Raw genomic sequence first — 18,358 nt, 5'->3', positions numbered from 1 at the left:
TGTATAGATATCTCTCCTTTTGGGGGGGGGGGTTAGCACTGAACCTTTCAGCCAGTATGTTGGCAATGTCTGGTTCAGTGATTTTTACATCATTTTGAACTAATTCTGAGCATATCTGGGAGTTTCCTCCCAGGTTTCTAACATAGCTAAAAAAGGCCTTATGATTGTCTTTTGAGTCCTTAGTGACTTTTCTTTCAAAATTTGCCTTGGATGATTTTATGAGCGATCGTAGTTTTTTACTTATAGTGATCAAGGGTGTCTTCCCTTTTAAGGATTTTGCTCTATCTTGTAGTAGCTTTCTCCTTTTATTGTGGAGCTTGTTAATGGCTGGGGTCCACCAGACTGGGCGCTTGCTTTTGGTGCAAAGAGTCTTTGTTTTGTTTGGGAGTGCCTGATCCATGCAGTCCTGGAGGTGCTGATAGGCATTTGTAAGTGATTCAGCTGTTTGGGTAATGGTTTCCGCTGGCTCGGGGGCCTTGAAGGAAACCACACCAGTCTTAAGAAGTGTGAAGTTGGCTTTTGAGAAGTTTTTCACTGTGTTGTTTTTTATCTGGGGTGGGGGCGGGATGTGGACTTCCAGTGAGATTAGTTTATGATCTGATCTCACCAATGAGGGGTACACCTCTGGTGCTGAGCATTGTGACCCCATGTTCGTGATGATGAGATCTAGTATGTTTTCTCCTCTTGTGGGGATGGTGACTAGTTGTTCCATGGCATTTGAGTTTATGAACTCTAGGAACCTTTGGGCTAGAGTGTTGGGGCTTGAGTAATGATCCCAGTCTATATTCGGGTAGTTGAAATCACCTAATATGATGGTGTTTGGAGATGCATTTATCCCCTCGAGTGTTTTCAGGAAAGCTGTGTGAGGTTCCTGAGTTTGAGAGGGTGGCCTGTAACATGCTACAAATTGCAGAGCAGTCTTTCCTACGGTTAATTGCACCTGAATGGTCTCCGATGCTTCGTACATTGCCACCAACCTGGAGGTGTGGGTATCCTTGATGAATATATATATTTATGTATGTGTGTGTGTGTGTGTATATATATATATATATATATATATATATATATATATATATATATATATATATATATATATACATACAAATTATTTGAGCTCTGAGTTCAGTGTTTCAGGTGGAGAAATCCAGGAGGTATCAAAACCTCTGATTTTAAAACAGGAAATGTGTCTTGCACATGAGTGTTAAATCATTAATTTGTCATGATTAGACCTGGCAGCCTTTTTATTCCTTTACATCACACTATCTTTATTGGGCCATAAAAGTATTGTACAAAGATGAGGGTAGACTTGCTTTAGATTTCCTACTTGAGTGTGTCTGTGCACACTAGTCATTGTTGTTTCTGCAGTTTTTCACTGACCCTAACATTTTCTGAATTTTCAGTGCTATCACTCGTTATTGTAAAATGGGTATGTAAGCCTGTGTCTATGTGTAAGAAACTAGGTTGTGAGAAGAGGCAGGAAAGCCAGAAGCTTGAGGATACGAGTTAAATCAAACCTAGTTATAAGTGGGTGACCCCAAGACAGCAGAATAACAGATAATTCTCATCCAGTGGGAAAATTGATGGTATTAGTGGTGTGATTATAAATGTGAACATTGCTACCAAATGCACACTTCTTGCGCTTAAACTCTCCCCAAGCCTTTCCATGGCAGGTCTTGTAAAAGTCGTTACAAGTAGAAAAGCAAAATTGCCACATACTAGTATAAAGCTGCACTAGGTCATTTGGGCCATACACATTTGTCCTTGTCAGCAAAGTAGAATATGCAAGCAGGGCATATTTTTTTCTAGTTATTACTTTATTGATGAAAAACCACGGGAGACTTTGACCTCTGTTAATTTTATTGATGTGATTCTTGTTGGAGGTATGAGGCTTTGTGTATCTTGGTACACAAAGAAACACTTAAAAGCATAAGTAACATTAAAGACATTGATACTGGTCAGTCATTCATGCAGTGAGCTTGCATTCATAATTTGCTCTTACATCTGCAGCTGCCCAATTTCTTCCTGAAGACTCATAATTATGACATTTACTCGCAGGATGTGGAGTTCATCAATGGCTTTCTACACATGAAAACAAGGTGAGTAAAATTAAGTGGTGGTGCATGAACTTTAAATGGAAGCTTTATGGAAACCTTACAAAACTGTATTTGACAATGATGTTCTGGTGTCAGAAAGTCACTGTTTATCAGTCTGTCTGTTCTTCATACAAGTCCACAATTTGAATACTAATGTGGCTTTTAACTTAACAGGAACTAGTATATAGGTGCAAATGTCTTTCAGTTTTTTTGCTTTAGTTTTCCCTTTCTTGAGAATGGCAGTCGGATTTTGCCCTTAAACACTTTTTTATTAAGTATTATAAATGGGCGGCGCAGTGATGCAGTGGTTAACACTGTCTCCTCATAGCAATAAGTTTTCTAGTCCGATTCTTGGCTGGGGTGTCTTCTATGTGGAGTCTGCATGTCCTCCCTCTGATCGCATTGGTTTCCTCTGGGTACTCCACTTTCCCCATATTTCAAAAACATTCATCTGGAGTGTTTCTTCCTGGGCCTCTGCTGAAATAAGGCTCTGTCCTAGTCGGACTTTCCCGGTCAACAGATGTTAAATAAATTCTTTTGCATGGTGATGGGTTAATTGAAGTATTTAGGTGAAACTAGAAGCTCTTGATTATAGTTATGGGTAGTAAGACACAAGAGGTGAAAATGTTTAGTCCCTTTAGTTTTATATACGTCAGACATATTTTTATCGACCAGAGAAGTTATGGATGATAGAGGTGAATGAAATTGTTAGAGAGGAAGAGGGCAAGAGTCAAGTGAGATAAGCTGATCCTTGCCACAGAACCAGGTGGTTTAGGATTACATGTTTGAATGGATACTTTAGAGCTACGCAGTTAAGGCTTATTTATACACAATGCAAGCAAAATGCTATAAATCATTTCATAGGTTATTACTAGGCTAATAATAACAACTAGGGCCCTTTTAAGCCTAGCCAAGCCCCCCAAACCATTTGGGTCCCAAGTAGGCAGGTAACTAAGGATTTGTAAGGGGGGTTGTTGGTTAGGATAATACTTTTCTGATTGATGGCCTCTCTCCATAACGGACACGGAAGCCAAACTTGAGGGTAAATTTATGATTTCCTATCCAGTTGTCAAAGTTTTGTTTGAATAGGGTGCAGAATGAACTCTGTTTTACATGAATGGGGAACCTATTCCACAGTACAGGGATTCCTGTGAGACGCATCTGTCTCCTCCAGCAAGTTCAGTCTGTCGTAAATGGAAGTTCAGTTGTCTGGATCTAGTGTTTCTGATGCTGTTTATTTTACTCATGTGCAACAGATCCAGCAGGGCTGGATTTGAGGAAGACCTGTAAGCTAGGCAAAAATCATCTCTCAACAGCCCGTAGGAAACTGAATACAGAGACAGAACTTTTAGGCAATCTGTGTAGGACAGAGTATTCATGCCCAGAATTCTCTTAGTGAGAAACCTTTTGTGGGAGCTTCCCACTGTTGTAAGTATGTGGTTAGATGCATGCCAAAGGGGGCATTTTGTTCAGTGCTAGGTCTGATAGTGGCCAAGTAGAGTGGCACTGTAGATTTCTTGGATCTGGATGCCATACCTTTACTTACAAATTGGGTGACACAGAATGATTTTCTTATATTAGCTATGTGTTCAAAGACCAGATTGCTGTCTACATATGTTCCCAGATCCCTTACTACAGGGTCTGCTCTTAGGGGAGTTTTATCGATGGAGTAATTAACTTGTATTGACAGTTTCCCCAGAGAGCATTATAATGCATTTTTTGGCATTGAATTTTAAGCCATAGCTTTGGCACCAGTCATTTCTCTGTGTTAAACCCACTTGCAAGATGTTAATGTGTTGGGGAAATCTTTAATAGCTTTCAATGTACAGTCATCTGTAAACTTGGTGATCCAGTGGCCTTTAACACTAGCCTTGACATCCGAGAAGTAGATACCTAACAGGAGTGGGTGTAGCACAGAGCCCTTCGGCACTGTACTGATGACAAGTCTCTTGGTGGAGGTGGTCTTACTGATCCTGACTTTTTGGATCCTGTCTGTGAGCCAGCCGGCAATTCAGTGAGTAATAAAGGGTTTAAGCCTAGCTCAGAGAGATTGTCAACAGTGCCTGAGTTGGGGTATTGTATCAAATGCCTTAGCCAGGACAAGCATACACAGTATGGACTGTTTTACCCTCATCTATTGCCTTGGTGACCTTTTCAAAGAATTCTTCCAGCTTAAGAAGGCATGACCTTCCCTTAACACCCAAAATAGAACGGGTCCTGTGTCTGTAGGTTGCCAATATCCTTGTTTATCATTTCCATGATATTTTGTTCCAGGGCTTTACGTATTAGTCTTTAGACTGATGGGTCTGTAGTTCCCAGAGTTGGGTGATGGTCTGTCCTCATGGGGGAGAATGATTGTTGTGATCCCCCATTCACTTGGAATGCAGCCTTTTTCAAGGCTGTGGTTGAAGAGTGCCTGAAATGGACCTGATACTTTGTTTTAGACTGTTCAGGAGGCAAATGGGGTTGTTGTCAGGAAAGTGGAGGTTGTGTTCTTGGCTTTGCCGATTTGCTGCTAGCATCTGGTACCTGCTGATATCTAAGAGAAGTCTGTTGGAGGGAATTTTATCTGGTGGAAAGTTGGGGAGTGAAGTTTGAGCCAAATTTATTAGCCAGTAAATTTGCTATGTCACCTTGATTGGTGTAGATGGTACTGTTAACCACCAGTTCTCTACACTGTTGTGTTGCGTCTAATGTACTGTGCATAACTGAAGAAGGCCTTTTGATTGCCTTTAGCCTGCAAGGCTATCGTGACCATGTAGTTGGCATTGCTGCTGTTTTAGTTTTTTTGTTTAGTTGTATAAGAGAGCGCTTGTCTTATTTTGGACATAAGTTTTTTTTATTACATAACCTGTTTAGGTGATAATTCCACCGATGGGGTTTGTTTTTAGTGCTTGTTTTGGGTTAATTTCTGGTAAGTACGGCAGCCTCTGTGCAGCCATTCCTATGTTTGTATAGTGATTCTCTAAATAATTCTGCATAGTAGCTGTGGTCTGGGTTGTAGTCTTGCATTTTGACAGACTGTCACTTAATAGGATGTAGTTTGCCTTTGAATAGTTTCTAAATGTTATTCGTTTAGCCGTTTTTTTTTTTTTTTTTGTCTGAGTTTTACTTCAAATGAGACTGCTTTATGATCTGACCTCATTAGTGAGGACATGATATTGGGGGGGGAGGGGGGTGCAGCACTCTTCCATGTACGAGATCCAGTATGTTTTTTTCCTCTGGAGCATGCAATATATTTTCCAGGGTGTTTGTGTTAAACTCCAGAAAGTCTGCCTGTGAGTTTGAGGCAGTGTATGTTTCCCAGTCTACATAAGGGTAGTTAAAGCTACCCATGAGTAGGGTGTTTGGTTGGATAGTGAGCTCCTCTGGTAGGTTTAAGTAAGAGTCATTAGACTCTAGGGACATAGATGGTGACCTGTAGCTAGTCCTGATATGGTGAGGGACCTCATCTGTGGTGACTTGCATGTGGATGAGCTGCATAATATCATCCTGTTTAACCATCTTGGAGTTATATTTGTTGCTAACATAGATTGAAACACCTCCATCTGTGACCCCATTCTGTTTAAAGGACTGGTGGACAAATGCAACCAATTTAGTGTCATCCTTATTTAACGTAGAATGCCGTTCAGTGCAAGACTCCTATCGATCTGCAACACAAATTCCGAGAGATCCATTATGTTTCTTTCATATAGTTCCATGAGTTATGGCTCTGGTCATTAACACCTACATGGAATATGATAGATTCATATTTGTACCTGGGGTGCAGTAAGTTGAGTGCATGAGTGATATTGCAGATAGGCAAGTAACTGTTATCTTGTTGTCCTGCCTGGTGAGTGGGGCCCACAATGAGAAGAGTATTAGGTAAAGTGTATGCTTACCTCATGGTCTTTGCACTTTGAGAGACCATTAGGTGTAGACTTATGTGAGATGTTTGGTGTTGCTTTTGGTGTGTGTGTGTTTTAGTTATTGCTGAGGAGCAGTATTGCCATTAGGTGGCTTTGGAGATCTTTGATATATGGGAATGTTTCTTTTAAGCGTCTTTAGCATAAGACCATCCATGTTTGTGGTGAATGGTATGTGTAAAGGATGTAGTGTGGGTATTCCTGGCAACCTTGTCTGTGTGTAAGGATTTTGCCTGCAAGGAAGTTGGGTATTTGTATCTCCTGCATTCTGTGCTTTCTTTAATGATTAACTAGTTGTTTGAGATCATGAGAGCATTGCTACATTTCCTTAGGATGCCCCCATCTGGCAGACTATCTGCGGAGACATTTAGAAATTGTAATAGGGTTGGCCATTTTAGGATTAAGGATTGGATTTTAACAGGTGTCTCCTAGGGTAGATTCTGGAGTTAAGGGCAGAATGCTGTATAGGGGTAGGAATTCATAGTGATGTTTGATGCACAAGCTAGTTATGTCTGCACAATTGCCACATGACTTAAGTAGTTTTGGATCGAATCCTAACTTTAAAGGTAAATTGTATTGACAAGGCACTTGGTATTATACAGGGCACTGCTAACTACTGTGGCCAAATGGGCAGCTCCACTCAGAGAAAAAGCTTGAAAACTTCCTCCTATGCCCTGTAGCCAATAAATCACACTTTGATCTTCATGCAGTGCTCTCCAACTTGATGAGACCAGGTAAACACCTTCTGCTACAAGGTGTGTGATCCTGGAATTTCTTTGTGTAAAATTACACTAAAAGCAGCTCTCAAGTGCAGATTAAATCGCAAACAACTAAGTCCCTGGCTAATTCAGCGTTCTGCAAAGAGATTTGGAAAAACACAGCCTAGAAAAGCTCACAAATAGAGAAATTACTAATTTTGCCACACAGTTAGATAACTTTAACAAAAGCTCAAACTGTAGTGATTACTATATAAAGCAAGTACAAGTGCAGTCGGTTAAAAAACAGTATGCTTATTGCTTGGATGGCTGTTGATGTAGTTGAAACACTGGAAGAACGTTGCAAAGTTTTTTGTAAATTTAAAGGGGAAAGGGGGGAGGATGAAACCAGGAAGAAGTTTAAAAACCTTTAGGAAAATGACAACAATGTATAATATTATATTCATAAAGTTGCAGAAAGTATTTTTAGAACTAAGCCAGTATGGGAATGGAGAGGATATTTTTTCCAGTAGGGATGATTGCAAGTATGGGTATAGAAAAAACGCAAGAGGAGGCAGGATATTACTGGAGAAAATTTGCAAAGGAACCAGTGAGCAAATATCTAGAGGGGGAGAGGTAATGGATTAGGTTAAGGCTAATCAGAAGTTTGGATTTCAAGTTGGAATACTACCTTTCTTAGCAGGGATTGATATCTGACTATAGGCAAAGAGGGGGTAAAGTCTAGAACAGAAGCTGCTATTAAAAAAGGGATAATTAGTACCGTACACAATATTGCATGATAATTATAAGAATCAAGTTAGTAAAGATTGGGAGGAGAAGTTGTAAAAGGCATTTCACAATGAGAAGACATCTGCATGTCTCCAGAGTATGAGACGTAGTCCAAAAGGCTTAGAATTTTTGGTTAGAAGTGTTTGCATAGGTATTTTTATATCTCAAGTCATACTTAAGAGTTTTCCTCAGGTAACTAAGAAATGCTTGAAGAGTGACGGGAAATAGAGAGCTAATTGGAAACATGCTTTTGGGAATATGAGTTGAAGATTTCAAAAAATTTCCTGCAGAGTACTCTGTCAAAAATGGGAGCAAATGGCTTTAACTATGGAAATGATTCTTCTGAGCTTGCACACACAATCTGAATTGCCTATACATAGTAAAGACTTACTTACAAGGGTTAGTGCTGTTGGTTACTAAAAACAATTACTAGAAAATGGAAATCAAAATTTAAATCATCTGTAATTGATGTACTGAATATTGTAAAGGAGATAACGAAAGTGGGATCTTTAGAAAACGGAACAAATTACATAGAAATAAAGGAAGTTTGAGGGAACACTACATGCAAAATGTGTAATGTAAGGGAAGGCAGGAATTTTGCAATTTATGTAATGTTTGATTAAATAGTAATTGTTAGAGAGAGAAAACATGTAATGTGTTCATGAATATGAAAAAATGTTATGTTTTTTCTGTTGCTATAAGTATGTCTGTGTTTTAAGTGATACTTTAATCAAGATGTTTAAAAACAAAATAAACAAAAAAATATTTTGCATGCTTCTTGAATGTTGTGGGACATCAGTAGCAGTATTTCAAGATATCTGCAAGAAATGAGTTTGTTATGTTATGAAATGTGCTAGAAATATTTGACAACTTTTTGCTAAAAAATGGCAAATCTGATGGGAGTGATTTCATCTTCCATAACCTCTCAGATTAAGGCCACAGATAGCATGACCATTTGGCACACCTTATATTCCCAAGCTACCATGCACCTCTCCCCAGTCCCGCTGTGCATTGTGCCAGTTCTCCAGGCTTTCACTGCCACATGCAGGATAAGCTATTCAGTCAGAGGGTCGGTACAGTTTTCAAAGGTGATGGTCTCTACAGTTGGACTTTCAGTGCCTTTGTGCTTCACAGTGATGTGTCTGATGGCAGCAGTCATCCCTTTAATGTGGAATCTGTCTAACGGAATCCGTTTTCTTCAGTTAACTCTTGTGGCTCAGTGGTTTCTTGTCCCATTGGGGCAACAGTTCATTTCACATCTGTCACATCTGCAAATTACACCTATTGTGGTTGGATGCCAGCAATCTTGCCTTCCAGAATTACCTAGTCTTGGGTGATGGTCACCATGGATGCTTCAGCTCTTTATTAGAGGCACCATTGAAGTTGGTAAATGGGCTTAAGTTTATGGTCATCAAGGGAACATTCTCTTCACACCATTATAAGAGGGCATTTCTCTCTCTTCATATCTACTAGAATTTCCTGCATTCATCATTTCTATTTGTATCAGCAAATAGGTGTAGTTCTAGCTTTCTTTCTTTTCCATGAAGTATTGAATGTATTGGAGTAGCCGTGTGTGCCCGACACTTCCTAGTCAAAATCCCAATGAAATGGAACCCATGGGAATGTGAAGAGTAGCGGAGCATGCATTTACTTAAGCTGCATGCCTTTTTTAATTACAAATAATGTTTTATTGCAGTTCATCATGTTTAATTTCAATACAGACTGCACAAACCTTGTGCTTGCTGCTATAATGCGTTTTTCTCAGGCAAATGGTCCGTTTAATTTTTCTTTAACAAAGATTTCCTTATTCTAATAACTCTGAGCCATCCCATACCTGCAGTTTACTTGTATAGCTTTTCACCCAGACACTTTCAGAGGTATTCAAGCTTTTACGTGTAGTATACTGCCTTTCTTGCCTTTGTCTACATAGTGTACAATGACTAAAATGACATCCCCACTTTTTTTTTTTGTTTGTTTTTTTAAGTATTTTCATAATCCTTTGCAGATCAACACCCAAGATTAGATTTTACTTGTATGCAATTCAAATAATTATTTTACCTATTGAAAATGTATTTAACTATTCTATTAAGCACAGCTGCTTGAATTAGTAGATGTTCTTCATGTTTCACTGTTGCAGTCATTACATTTGAGTTATCTACTTGCAGGTAGCCCTCAGTCAGCCTGATTAACAAAGTCTTGGGTCCTGTGTCGGTTGCTGTCCCTTCTTCCATGACGTCAGGTTGTCAGGGGTATAAAACATGCAGCCGATGCCATTACATCAGTCTTTCTTGTTGTGCGGAGCCCGAAGCCAAAGCAGTTTGCAAGTGCCGGTTGGCCGACTCCTGAAATTTTCGTTTTCGAGTTTCAGAACCGAAGTCTTCAACTAAAGCTAAGTACCCCGTTGGGGAAACTTTTTCTTGCTCCTTACCAATGTCAGTAAAAGTTAATAATTATATTACTTGTGGAAAGCAAGTACCTCATAAAGATTTTCATTCGTACTGTATTGCTTACCTAGCCCCTGACCACAACGTACCTTGCTGTCGGTTTTGTGCTTTATTTAATCCGCGCACTATCCGTTGTCTGTATATTTTCACCTCTAAATATTTCAGTTCTCTGTTTAATTATCCAGAAATGTCTGTTAGCCATCCGACTACCGGGATTCTGAAAAAATGCAAAGATAAAGACAGGCAGCCAAGGTCCTAAACTGCCGACGACGCTTCTTCTAACCCAGTTGCCAGTTCACCAGTACTCAGTGAGGCGCTTTCTCAGCCCCTGATACCTGCTACTTCTGATTCGCAGGCCTCCACTGAGACCCATTCAGAGTCCAGTATGCCGGGCGATGCTTCAACTATGGAACCCACGGATGTCTCTACCTTGGATGGGTCCAGAGCCGCTGTGCAGGCATCGGCTTCTAAGGGTGTATTCAGGCTTATGGACTTGCATATTAAACCAACGCTTCCTTCTTTACTTAGGCCTAAATCTCAAACCATGCCTAAAAAACCGATGCCCAGACCACATGCTCAGGTCTCCATGCCTAAAAAAACAAATGATAAGAATGGCTGAAGATCTAATAACTCTAATCAGGGGTAGCCACCCCCCCCCCTTCTAAGAGGCCTAGGACTGAAGTTGAATATGAATCTTCTGATCAGGATTGTGTTTTTTCTGATTATCTGGATTTGCCCTTATCTATTTATGAAGATTCTGATGCAGAGGACTCCATTCCCTCTGCTTCCCCTCCTGAGGATTTTTCTTTTGGGGAAACTTTACATACTTTTAAGGGAGCATTTCCCCTGTAAAAGCCAGGATTTTTCTGATTCAAAAAAGAGGCTTAAGGATTTCCTTCTCCTACCTCAGCATAGACCTTTAGCTATTCCTCCTGTACTAGACATTGTTGATGCTTTTTCAGAATCTAGTTTGGCCTCTGATTCCTTGCCTCCTCCTTCCAGAAATTGTTGATGCTTTTTCAGAATCTAGTTTGGCCCCTGATTCCTTGCCTCCTGCTTCCAGAAAACCTGACCGATACTACAGAGTCCCTGAGACCCACTTGTTCCTTTTTAAAAATCCTATTGCAGATCCCGAGACTATTTCACAGGGGCCCAAGGGCATTAAGGCTTCTACTGCTAAAACTCCTACCCCTTCTGATAGAGACTCCAGGATGCTGGATAGATGGGGTAAGAAGGTTTACACTTCTGCAGCCTTGGCCATTAGGGCTTTAAACTGCCAGTTTAATATGTTAAAGTATCAGCAACATGTTATTGGACTGCTTAAACAGAAAATGATTTTGATTCCTGTCTGTGTGGAAAATAGAGACTTACAAGATTTAATGCATTCTGCTGAACAAGTTGGAAAACATGCTTTGCAGTGTGGTTTTGATTCATTAGAGGCCTCTTGCAGGGCTGCTGTTACTGGGTGTGTGCTCAGAAGGCATGCTTTGCTTAAGGAGCAACCTTTGCCTGATCATGTTAAAGCTAAATTGTTGGATGTTCCCTTAAATGAGGACCGCCTGTTTGGCAACAAGGCTGAGGAAGTTCTTAAAAAGATGGAAGATAAAGCTAAATCCATGCAAACTGCTAAAGATTTCTTACAAGTTCAGCCTCCTAGATTTAGCAGGCACTGGCCCTCTAAGAATTGGTCCTTTCCAGCCCCTTCTAGGTCTTCTCAAACCAAACCCAGACACAGCAAAAACCCCAGGGGGCACACAGGACTAAGCAGTGGGGGGCCTCCACTTCCAAATCTGGGAGTAGTAAGACTCCCCCTACGGTAAACTGTCTCAGTGACTTCCTTTTAAAATTTCCAAGCACTTAACTGACTGCCCCTTTGGGGGGAAGGATTGCTCTTCATGCAAAGAATTGGAAACTCATTACCCAGGACAAATGGGTTTTAAATATAGAGTCCCAGGGATACAGATTTCACTTCCACATGTTGCAAACACCAAGCAGGTGGCTGGACCTACCCCCCAAATCAGTGGGCAGAGGCCCAAAAACAAGTACTTTCTCTCTTAAGCATGGGGGCTATTCAACTGGTACCAAAAGAAGAAAAGGGACAAGGTTTCTACTCGAGACTTTTCCTGGTACCCAGAAAAGGCAATTCAGGGCGCCCTATCCTTGACCTGTCTACTCTAAACACCTTGTTTGAGATTTCAGAATTCAAGATGCTGACTCTTCACCCATTTCTATGCTAGGCAAAGATGCCTGGCTGGCAACGCTAAGATACCTGCACATCCAAATCAGGGAATCTTGCAGAAGATACCTATGCTTCAAAGCAGGCTACACGCTTTGGCATATCTACTGCGGCCAGGGTATTCACAAAGTGCCTAGCTCCAGTCATTGCATTTTGCAGGCAAAGAAATATTCAAATATACCCATACCTGGATGATTGTCCAATTCAGGCAGAAAGCCAAAACACACTTTTGAATCATCTGGCCTTTGTTCAAAGGGTTCTAACTTGTCTGGGGTACAGCATAAACGAAAAGAAATCACACCTGGTATCCTGTCAACAAATTATATTCCTGGGAGCAAGCTTGAATACAACTTCCCAGATGGCTTACCTCACACCAGAGAAACAAATTCATTTGGCAACCTACTTCAAACAAGTGGCCACAAAAACCCTGCTATCTGCAAGACAAATACTCCAAGCCTTGGGGTTCATGGCTTCCTGCATTCTTCTAATTCTGTATGCAAGACTGCATATAAGGAAACTACAGTGGTATCTAAAAAGCCTATGGTGTCAACATTCGCAGGATCTAAAAGCAATGATTCCTATCATACCTTGCCTACGCCTAGAGTTCTTTTGTTGGGCAGAGGCCTGCCACCAAAACAAGGGACTACATTACACACCACCCCCTGCTGCCCAAACCTTAAACACATCAGACTATGCATAGGGGGCTCACCTGGCAGGGAAGTGCATTCAGGGCAAATGGTACCCAAATCAAATGCACCTGCATATCAATCAAAAAGAAATGTTAGCTGTACAGAATGCTCTGACAGCCTTCAAGGACCACATTCTTTCCGGACAACTAATGGTAAAGATGGACAACACCACTGTTATGTGGTACATAAACAAGCAGGGGGGTACACACTTTTACCCCCTCTGCAGACTAGCCATGGCATTGTGGAACACAGCCTTGAGCTACCAAGTGCACCTACAAGCTCGATTCCTGCCAGGAAAATTAAATACACTGGCAGACGAACTAAGCAGAAACCTCATGGACCCACACGAGTGGAAGCTGGAACCAAGGATTTTCAACATGTTGACAAGCAAATGGGGGAACCCAGATATAGAGCTTTTTGCCTCTCCCCAGAACTACCAATTGGACAAATTTTGCACAAGGACTCCCCACAAACAAACCTGGAAAGTGGATGCTGTGTCCTTCAGCTGGAAAAAAATATCAGTCTATGCCTTCCCCCCTCTGCCTCTGCTCTCCAAAGTACTACTAAAAATCAAACAGGACAAACCAAGCATGATTTTGATTGCTCCAGACTGGCCGCGCCAACATTGGTACCCCCTCCTGCGCAGTGTGTCATGGTTATCCCCAATGGCACCTGCCTCGGACTCCTTCCCTGTTGTCTCAGCAGGAGAACCAGATTCTGCACCCTCAGCTTCTAACACTGAACCTTGCAGCCTGTCTAATTACATAATCTCTCCTTTAGCTTCCCTCGGTAAACCTGTAATGGATATGATTTTAGAGGCAAGGAGGCCTAGTACTAGAAAATCTTATGCTGAAAAATGGAAAAGATTCTGTGCCTGGAACCAGTCTCAAGGGATGAGCACAGCCACGCCCAATTTACCTCAGATTTTACAATACTTAACTGAGATGCTTCACAAGGGCCTGTCTTTTTCCTCTATTAAAATCCACACCTCAGCCATTTCAGCTCATTATAACATAGAACCTCCCCTTTTCTCTCATCCACTGCTCAAGCAGTTCCTCAGAGGGGCCAAAAATGTGAGACCACATAGGAGAGCTCCAACTCCAGTCTGGGACCTTAACTTTGTTTTGGAGAAAATCACTGTACCTCCTTTCAAGCCAGCTGCTACTGCAGACTTAAAATTTCTTTCTTGGAAAAATGCTTTCCTTTTAGCAATCACTTCAGCTAGAAGGGTATCTGAATTACAAATCATTATGGCAGTGGAGCCTTTCATCATCTTTCATGTGGACAGGGTGTCCTTCAGAACCAATCCATCCTTCATGCCCAAGGTGGTATCCAGTGTGGCTCTTAATCAGTCCATTCATTTGCCAACCTTCTTTCCCAATCCACAGAACAAAGGGGAATGGATACTGCATTCCTTAGATGTGCACAGACAACTTAGATTCTACTTGGACAGGACTAAACCTCAAAGGAAATCCTGAACAACTGCTGGTGGTATTTGCTGCAGGGGCAGAGGGGAAGGCCATTTCAAAGCAAACCATTTCTAAAAGGATAGGCCATTGCATTCATGTCTGCTATAAGCACCATGGAAAACCTATCCCCCAGGGAATCCGACCTCACTCCACCAGGGCTGCATCTACCTCTACAGCCTTTCTCAGAAGCGTCCCTAACAGGAGGGACATCCTAGAAGCTGCTACCTGGAGTTCTGTATATACTTTCACCAAGCATCATCATTTGCCAATTTTCTCTAAATCCAGAGCTGGCTTTGCCACTGCAGTCTTGCAGGGCCTTATAGCTGGTCCTAATGCTATCTAAATTCCTCCTCCCAACTATAGCTTTGGGAATCTACCCAAATGTAATGAATGCAACAGTAAAACACGAAGAACATAGTACAGTTGTGTACACTTACCATAAATGCAGATGTTCAGAGTGTATTCACTGTTGCAGTCCTGGTTACCCTCCCTCCAGCCCCCTAACTTCTTTTGGTTATACCTCTACTTTCCTTTACTATGCTTAAAAGCCTTTTTGGTGTATTTGCTTTTTTGTTGGAGGTATATCATTCTACTTTTATATTTAATTGCTTCCCATTAGGGGGGCACCTGACATCTGAGGCAAGAAAACTGATGTAATGGTGTCTGCTGCATGTTTTATACCCCTGACTACCTGACGTCCTGGAAGAAGGGACAGCAACCGATGCAGGACCCAAGACTTTGTTAATCAGGCTGACTGAGAGCTACCTGCAAGCAGATAACCCAAATGTAATGACTGCAACAGTGAATACACTTGAACATCTATATTTATGGTAAGTGTACACAACTGTACTTTCTCTACTTTTTTTGTTCAGAATCCGTGTACATTGATAAGCCATCCTCTTTATGATGACACCTTCTAGTTTATCCCCCCTGCCAGTTCTCTCTTCTTGTTGCAAACAGTAATACCGTAGTTCCCATTTATTCTTTTGTAAATGTTCAGCAAACATTGCCTTACTTGGCATATGGGTAGTAGTGCCCTGCTACCGTCCTTTTGTCAGTCTGTCAAAGCTCAGAGCTCCTTTCACTGCCTCTCTGCGAGTGTGAAAGACTTTTATTTATTTTTCATTATAAGAGTTGTAATGTTTATTTTAAGCTGTTTGAGTTTCTGTCTGGTTTTAACCCTTTTGATGTGTTTTATGGTCATTGGTGAATTATAACAGAGTTTCTGTATTAAGGCTGTTTTACTGCATTTCCTCTCATTGCTCTGTACTACCAGAACCACAAATAATTCATGGCTGTTATTTCCATTGATTAAAATTTTGTTTTGGAAGTTTTGACAGAAAAAAATTGCTGTGTTGCTTTTATTTATTTTTTTTTTATTTGAGGTAATTAAGTAGGTCTGCAGCATTTTAAACAATTTTTCATTTAAATTGCGACTTTGGCAACATTTAATTAAACCTTTATGTCCAGATCTTTTTCTTAAGTTTATATTTAATTCCTTGCCTAACACAATTTTAGGTGGTTTGTATTCATGTGGGGCTGAAACTAGCATGTGACATATTTTGTGCTAAATTACTGAAATTGCTGTCGTTTTTCTTAGTGCAGAATTCAGTGTAGTGTCCTAGTAGAAATAGATTTTGGATTGCTATTTAGAAGGAAGATAATTGGATCTGTCCATTTTGTATTGGGTTGACTGTGCAACCAGTATTTGATATTGATCTGGCCAATGTTTTTGTTCCCTGACTTGATGGACTCAGAGTTGGTGCCCCCACCACTACCACCATTTACGCCTTGTGCACATAAACATAAAAAATAAGTCAGGAAACGATGTTTCAAACTGTGGCTGGTGGGTTTGCAGTTGTCTCAGCCTTGGGCAGGCTATCGGACTACTTGCCTTCTGTTACCTCCAGGTCCCCTGATGTGGTGGTAGTACAGCAAATGTGCATGATACAAGGGTCAGACGCGTCGTCCTGGGCTGTACCAGTGCCTGTTTCAGGTATGGAAGAACTGAACCTTTTTGGTGTGAAGGAAGTCAGGGATGCAGAGTCCAGTGCCAGTGGCAATATGTCTCCCTAGGGATTTTGCCCCAGAGTAATGCGTGTTGAGAAGAGAGACAAGACTCACCATGTGGTAGGGCAGCAGTCTCTGATTGTTTTCTTACTGGAGAGGGTAGCTGCTTTTAGATCCATTGTTCAAGCAATTGATTTATAGGGTGCAGAGCTGGGTTATGAGTAACATCAGTGCTTCCACTTCTGGTCAGTCATCTAAGAATCCTGATTTTCAAGGGGATCCGATGTCTGAAGGTGTGCATATGTCAGTGTTGGATCATCGTTTCCTCTAACAGGTTCAGAAACCTAAACAAATGTTTTCATTTGCCTAATTCTGGCTGGATGTAAGAATACATTCATTTTGTGAGCAATCATTGGCAACCCCTAAGATCAGCAGGCTTTATGATCTTTTGAGAGAATGAGGCTCTGGACACTGAGATATTTCCCTCTATTGATCCTAGCATTGCAGAATTTTTTTTAAGAAAGCTTGTAATCCTCCTCTGCTTATTGAGGCTGTGCCTAAAAATATTTTTAAGAAGTTCAGGGTATGCTTGGCCATGCCTGGTCTCCAAGCCCCATTGTCTGTTGACCCTGCTCTGGTGTTCCCAGCAACTTCTTCTAATAAAGAACTTCTTCAGATCCTGTTCCTTCAGATAAACTAAGCAAATGGCTAGAATCTCAGAGAAAGAAGCTGGCATAGTCCAGCATGGTTGCTTTTTAAAGTGTTTACCAGTGTTTTATGTGGAAGCTTGTGTTGAGATGTATATATAGCTTAGACGAGTTTGATGCAGTGTTACCTGCTGATTAAAATATCTGTGTCAAAAATATTGCAGCCAATGTTTCTCTGGTGTCCATTCATCCTTTAAAGAGTGCCTTGGAGGGGGTTGATACTATTGCTAGAAATGCAGCTCCAGTCGTGATCAGGAAGTATACTTGGTTGCACAGCCGGAACTTTTCTGAGGAGTCTCGCCTACATTCATAACTGATGGGCTCGGAGCCGAGAATCGGCTCCGACTCTGCCGATACACTAGCACGAAGTCTCTTATTGGCTGGGCCAACCCCCTTATCCCAGAATGCACCACACCCAAACCCCCAGATCTCGTTTGCCGCTCCTAGAGTAACGATGTGGTCTCGACTTGGCTATGGCTAAGTACCCTTCCTTTTTGGCCTTTTTGGTCGCTTTTTTGACAGTTAGCTTAGAATTTATTCTCAAACAGCTATTTTAATAGCTTTTCTGGTTAAGTCTTTTGTGGTTGATTGTTGTTATACCCTGAATTGTTGTGGTAATCCCTTCTGTTTGGCGGGCTAGGCCCGTTTGAGTTAGAGGGCCTTTGCCCTATGTCTTAGAGCGTTTAAGTTAGAGCTGCCCCCCCCTTTCCTTCTTTGTGTGTTTTTGAGTGGTCGACAGTAGGTATGTCTGGCAAAGAAACGGAGCATAAACCATCGGGCTTTAAAAAATGTACGAAATGTAGTTATAAGATGTCGTTGACAGATGGCCACGCCATCTGTGTTTATTGTTTAGGGGCTAAACACTTGCAAGAGTCTTGCAGTGTTTGCCATGCTTTCTCCTCTCGTGTCCTTCATGAGAGGAAAAATAAGCTCATCCTGAAGGGTCTTATCAAACCTGCCTTCGAGGAAGCTTTGGCTTCTTCTCCCTTGTCAAAATCGAGGCTAAAGAAGTCTTCGGCTCCGACAAGTCCGTCGGAGCCACCTGCTAAAAGGTCTAAATCTGTGTCCCCTTCCTTGGTTCCACTGGCCTCGGAGCTGAAGGATAGAGGATCTAAAGCTGTGTCTCCCTCCTTGGCTCCACTGTTTTTGGAGTCTCGAGATGAGAGGTCAGGTACTCTGTCCCCTTCCTCGGCTCAACTGATTTCGGAGCTGCAGGATAGAGTATCTAAATCGAGGTCTCCTTCGTCGGCTCCATTGCTCTCTGAGCCGCTGGAGAGTGTTTCTGCTCTGGGGTCGATTTCGTCGGCTCCTGAACCGTCGG

General features: G+C 41.5%; 1 protein-coding gene across 2 annotated transcripts in view; it reads left to right on the top strand.

The window, feature by feature from the left end:
* Positions 1 to 18,358, top strand: part of CCHR9.PART0H6orf136 (chromosome chr9.part0 C6orf136 homolog) — a gene marked incomplete at its 3' end in the record, with an annotated part of 226,560 nt that overhangs the window by 121,836 nt on the left and 86,366 nt on the right. For both annotated transcript variants that reach the window (XM_044084493.1, XM_044084494.1), the window contains 1 exon segment: positions 2,008 to 2,096. In XM_044084493.1, the coding sequence (XP_043940428.1) occupies positions 2,008 to 2,096 (89 nt within the window).

This window comes from Protopterus annectens, chromosome 9.part0 (genome assembly GCF_019279795.1).
Source record: "Protopterus annectens isolate FY-2018-M chromosome 9.part0, PAN1.0, whole genome shotgun sequence".
Lineage (NCBI taxonomy): Eukaryota > Metazoa > Chordata > Ceratodontiformes > Protopteridae > Protopterus > Protopterus annectens.
This window is presented reverse-complemented; position numbering and strand designations above follow the sequence as displayed.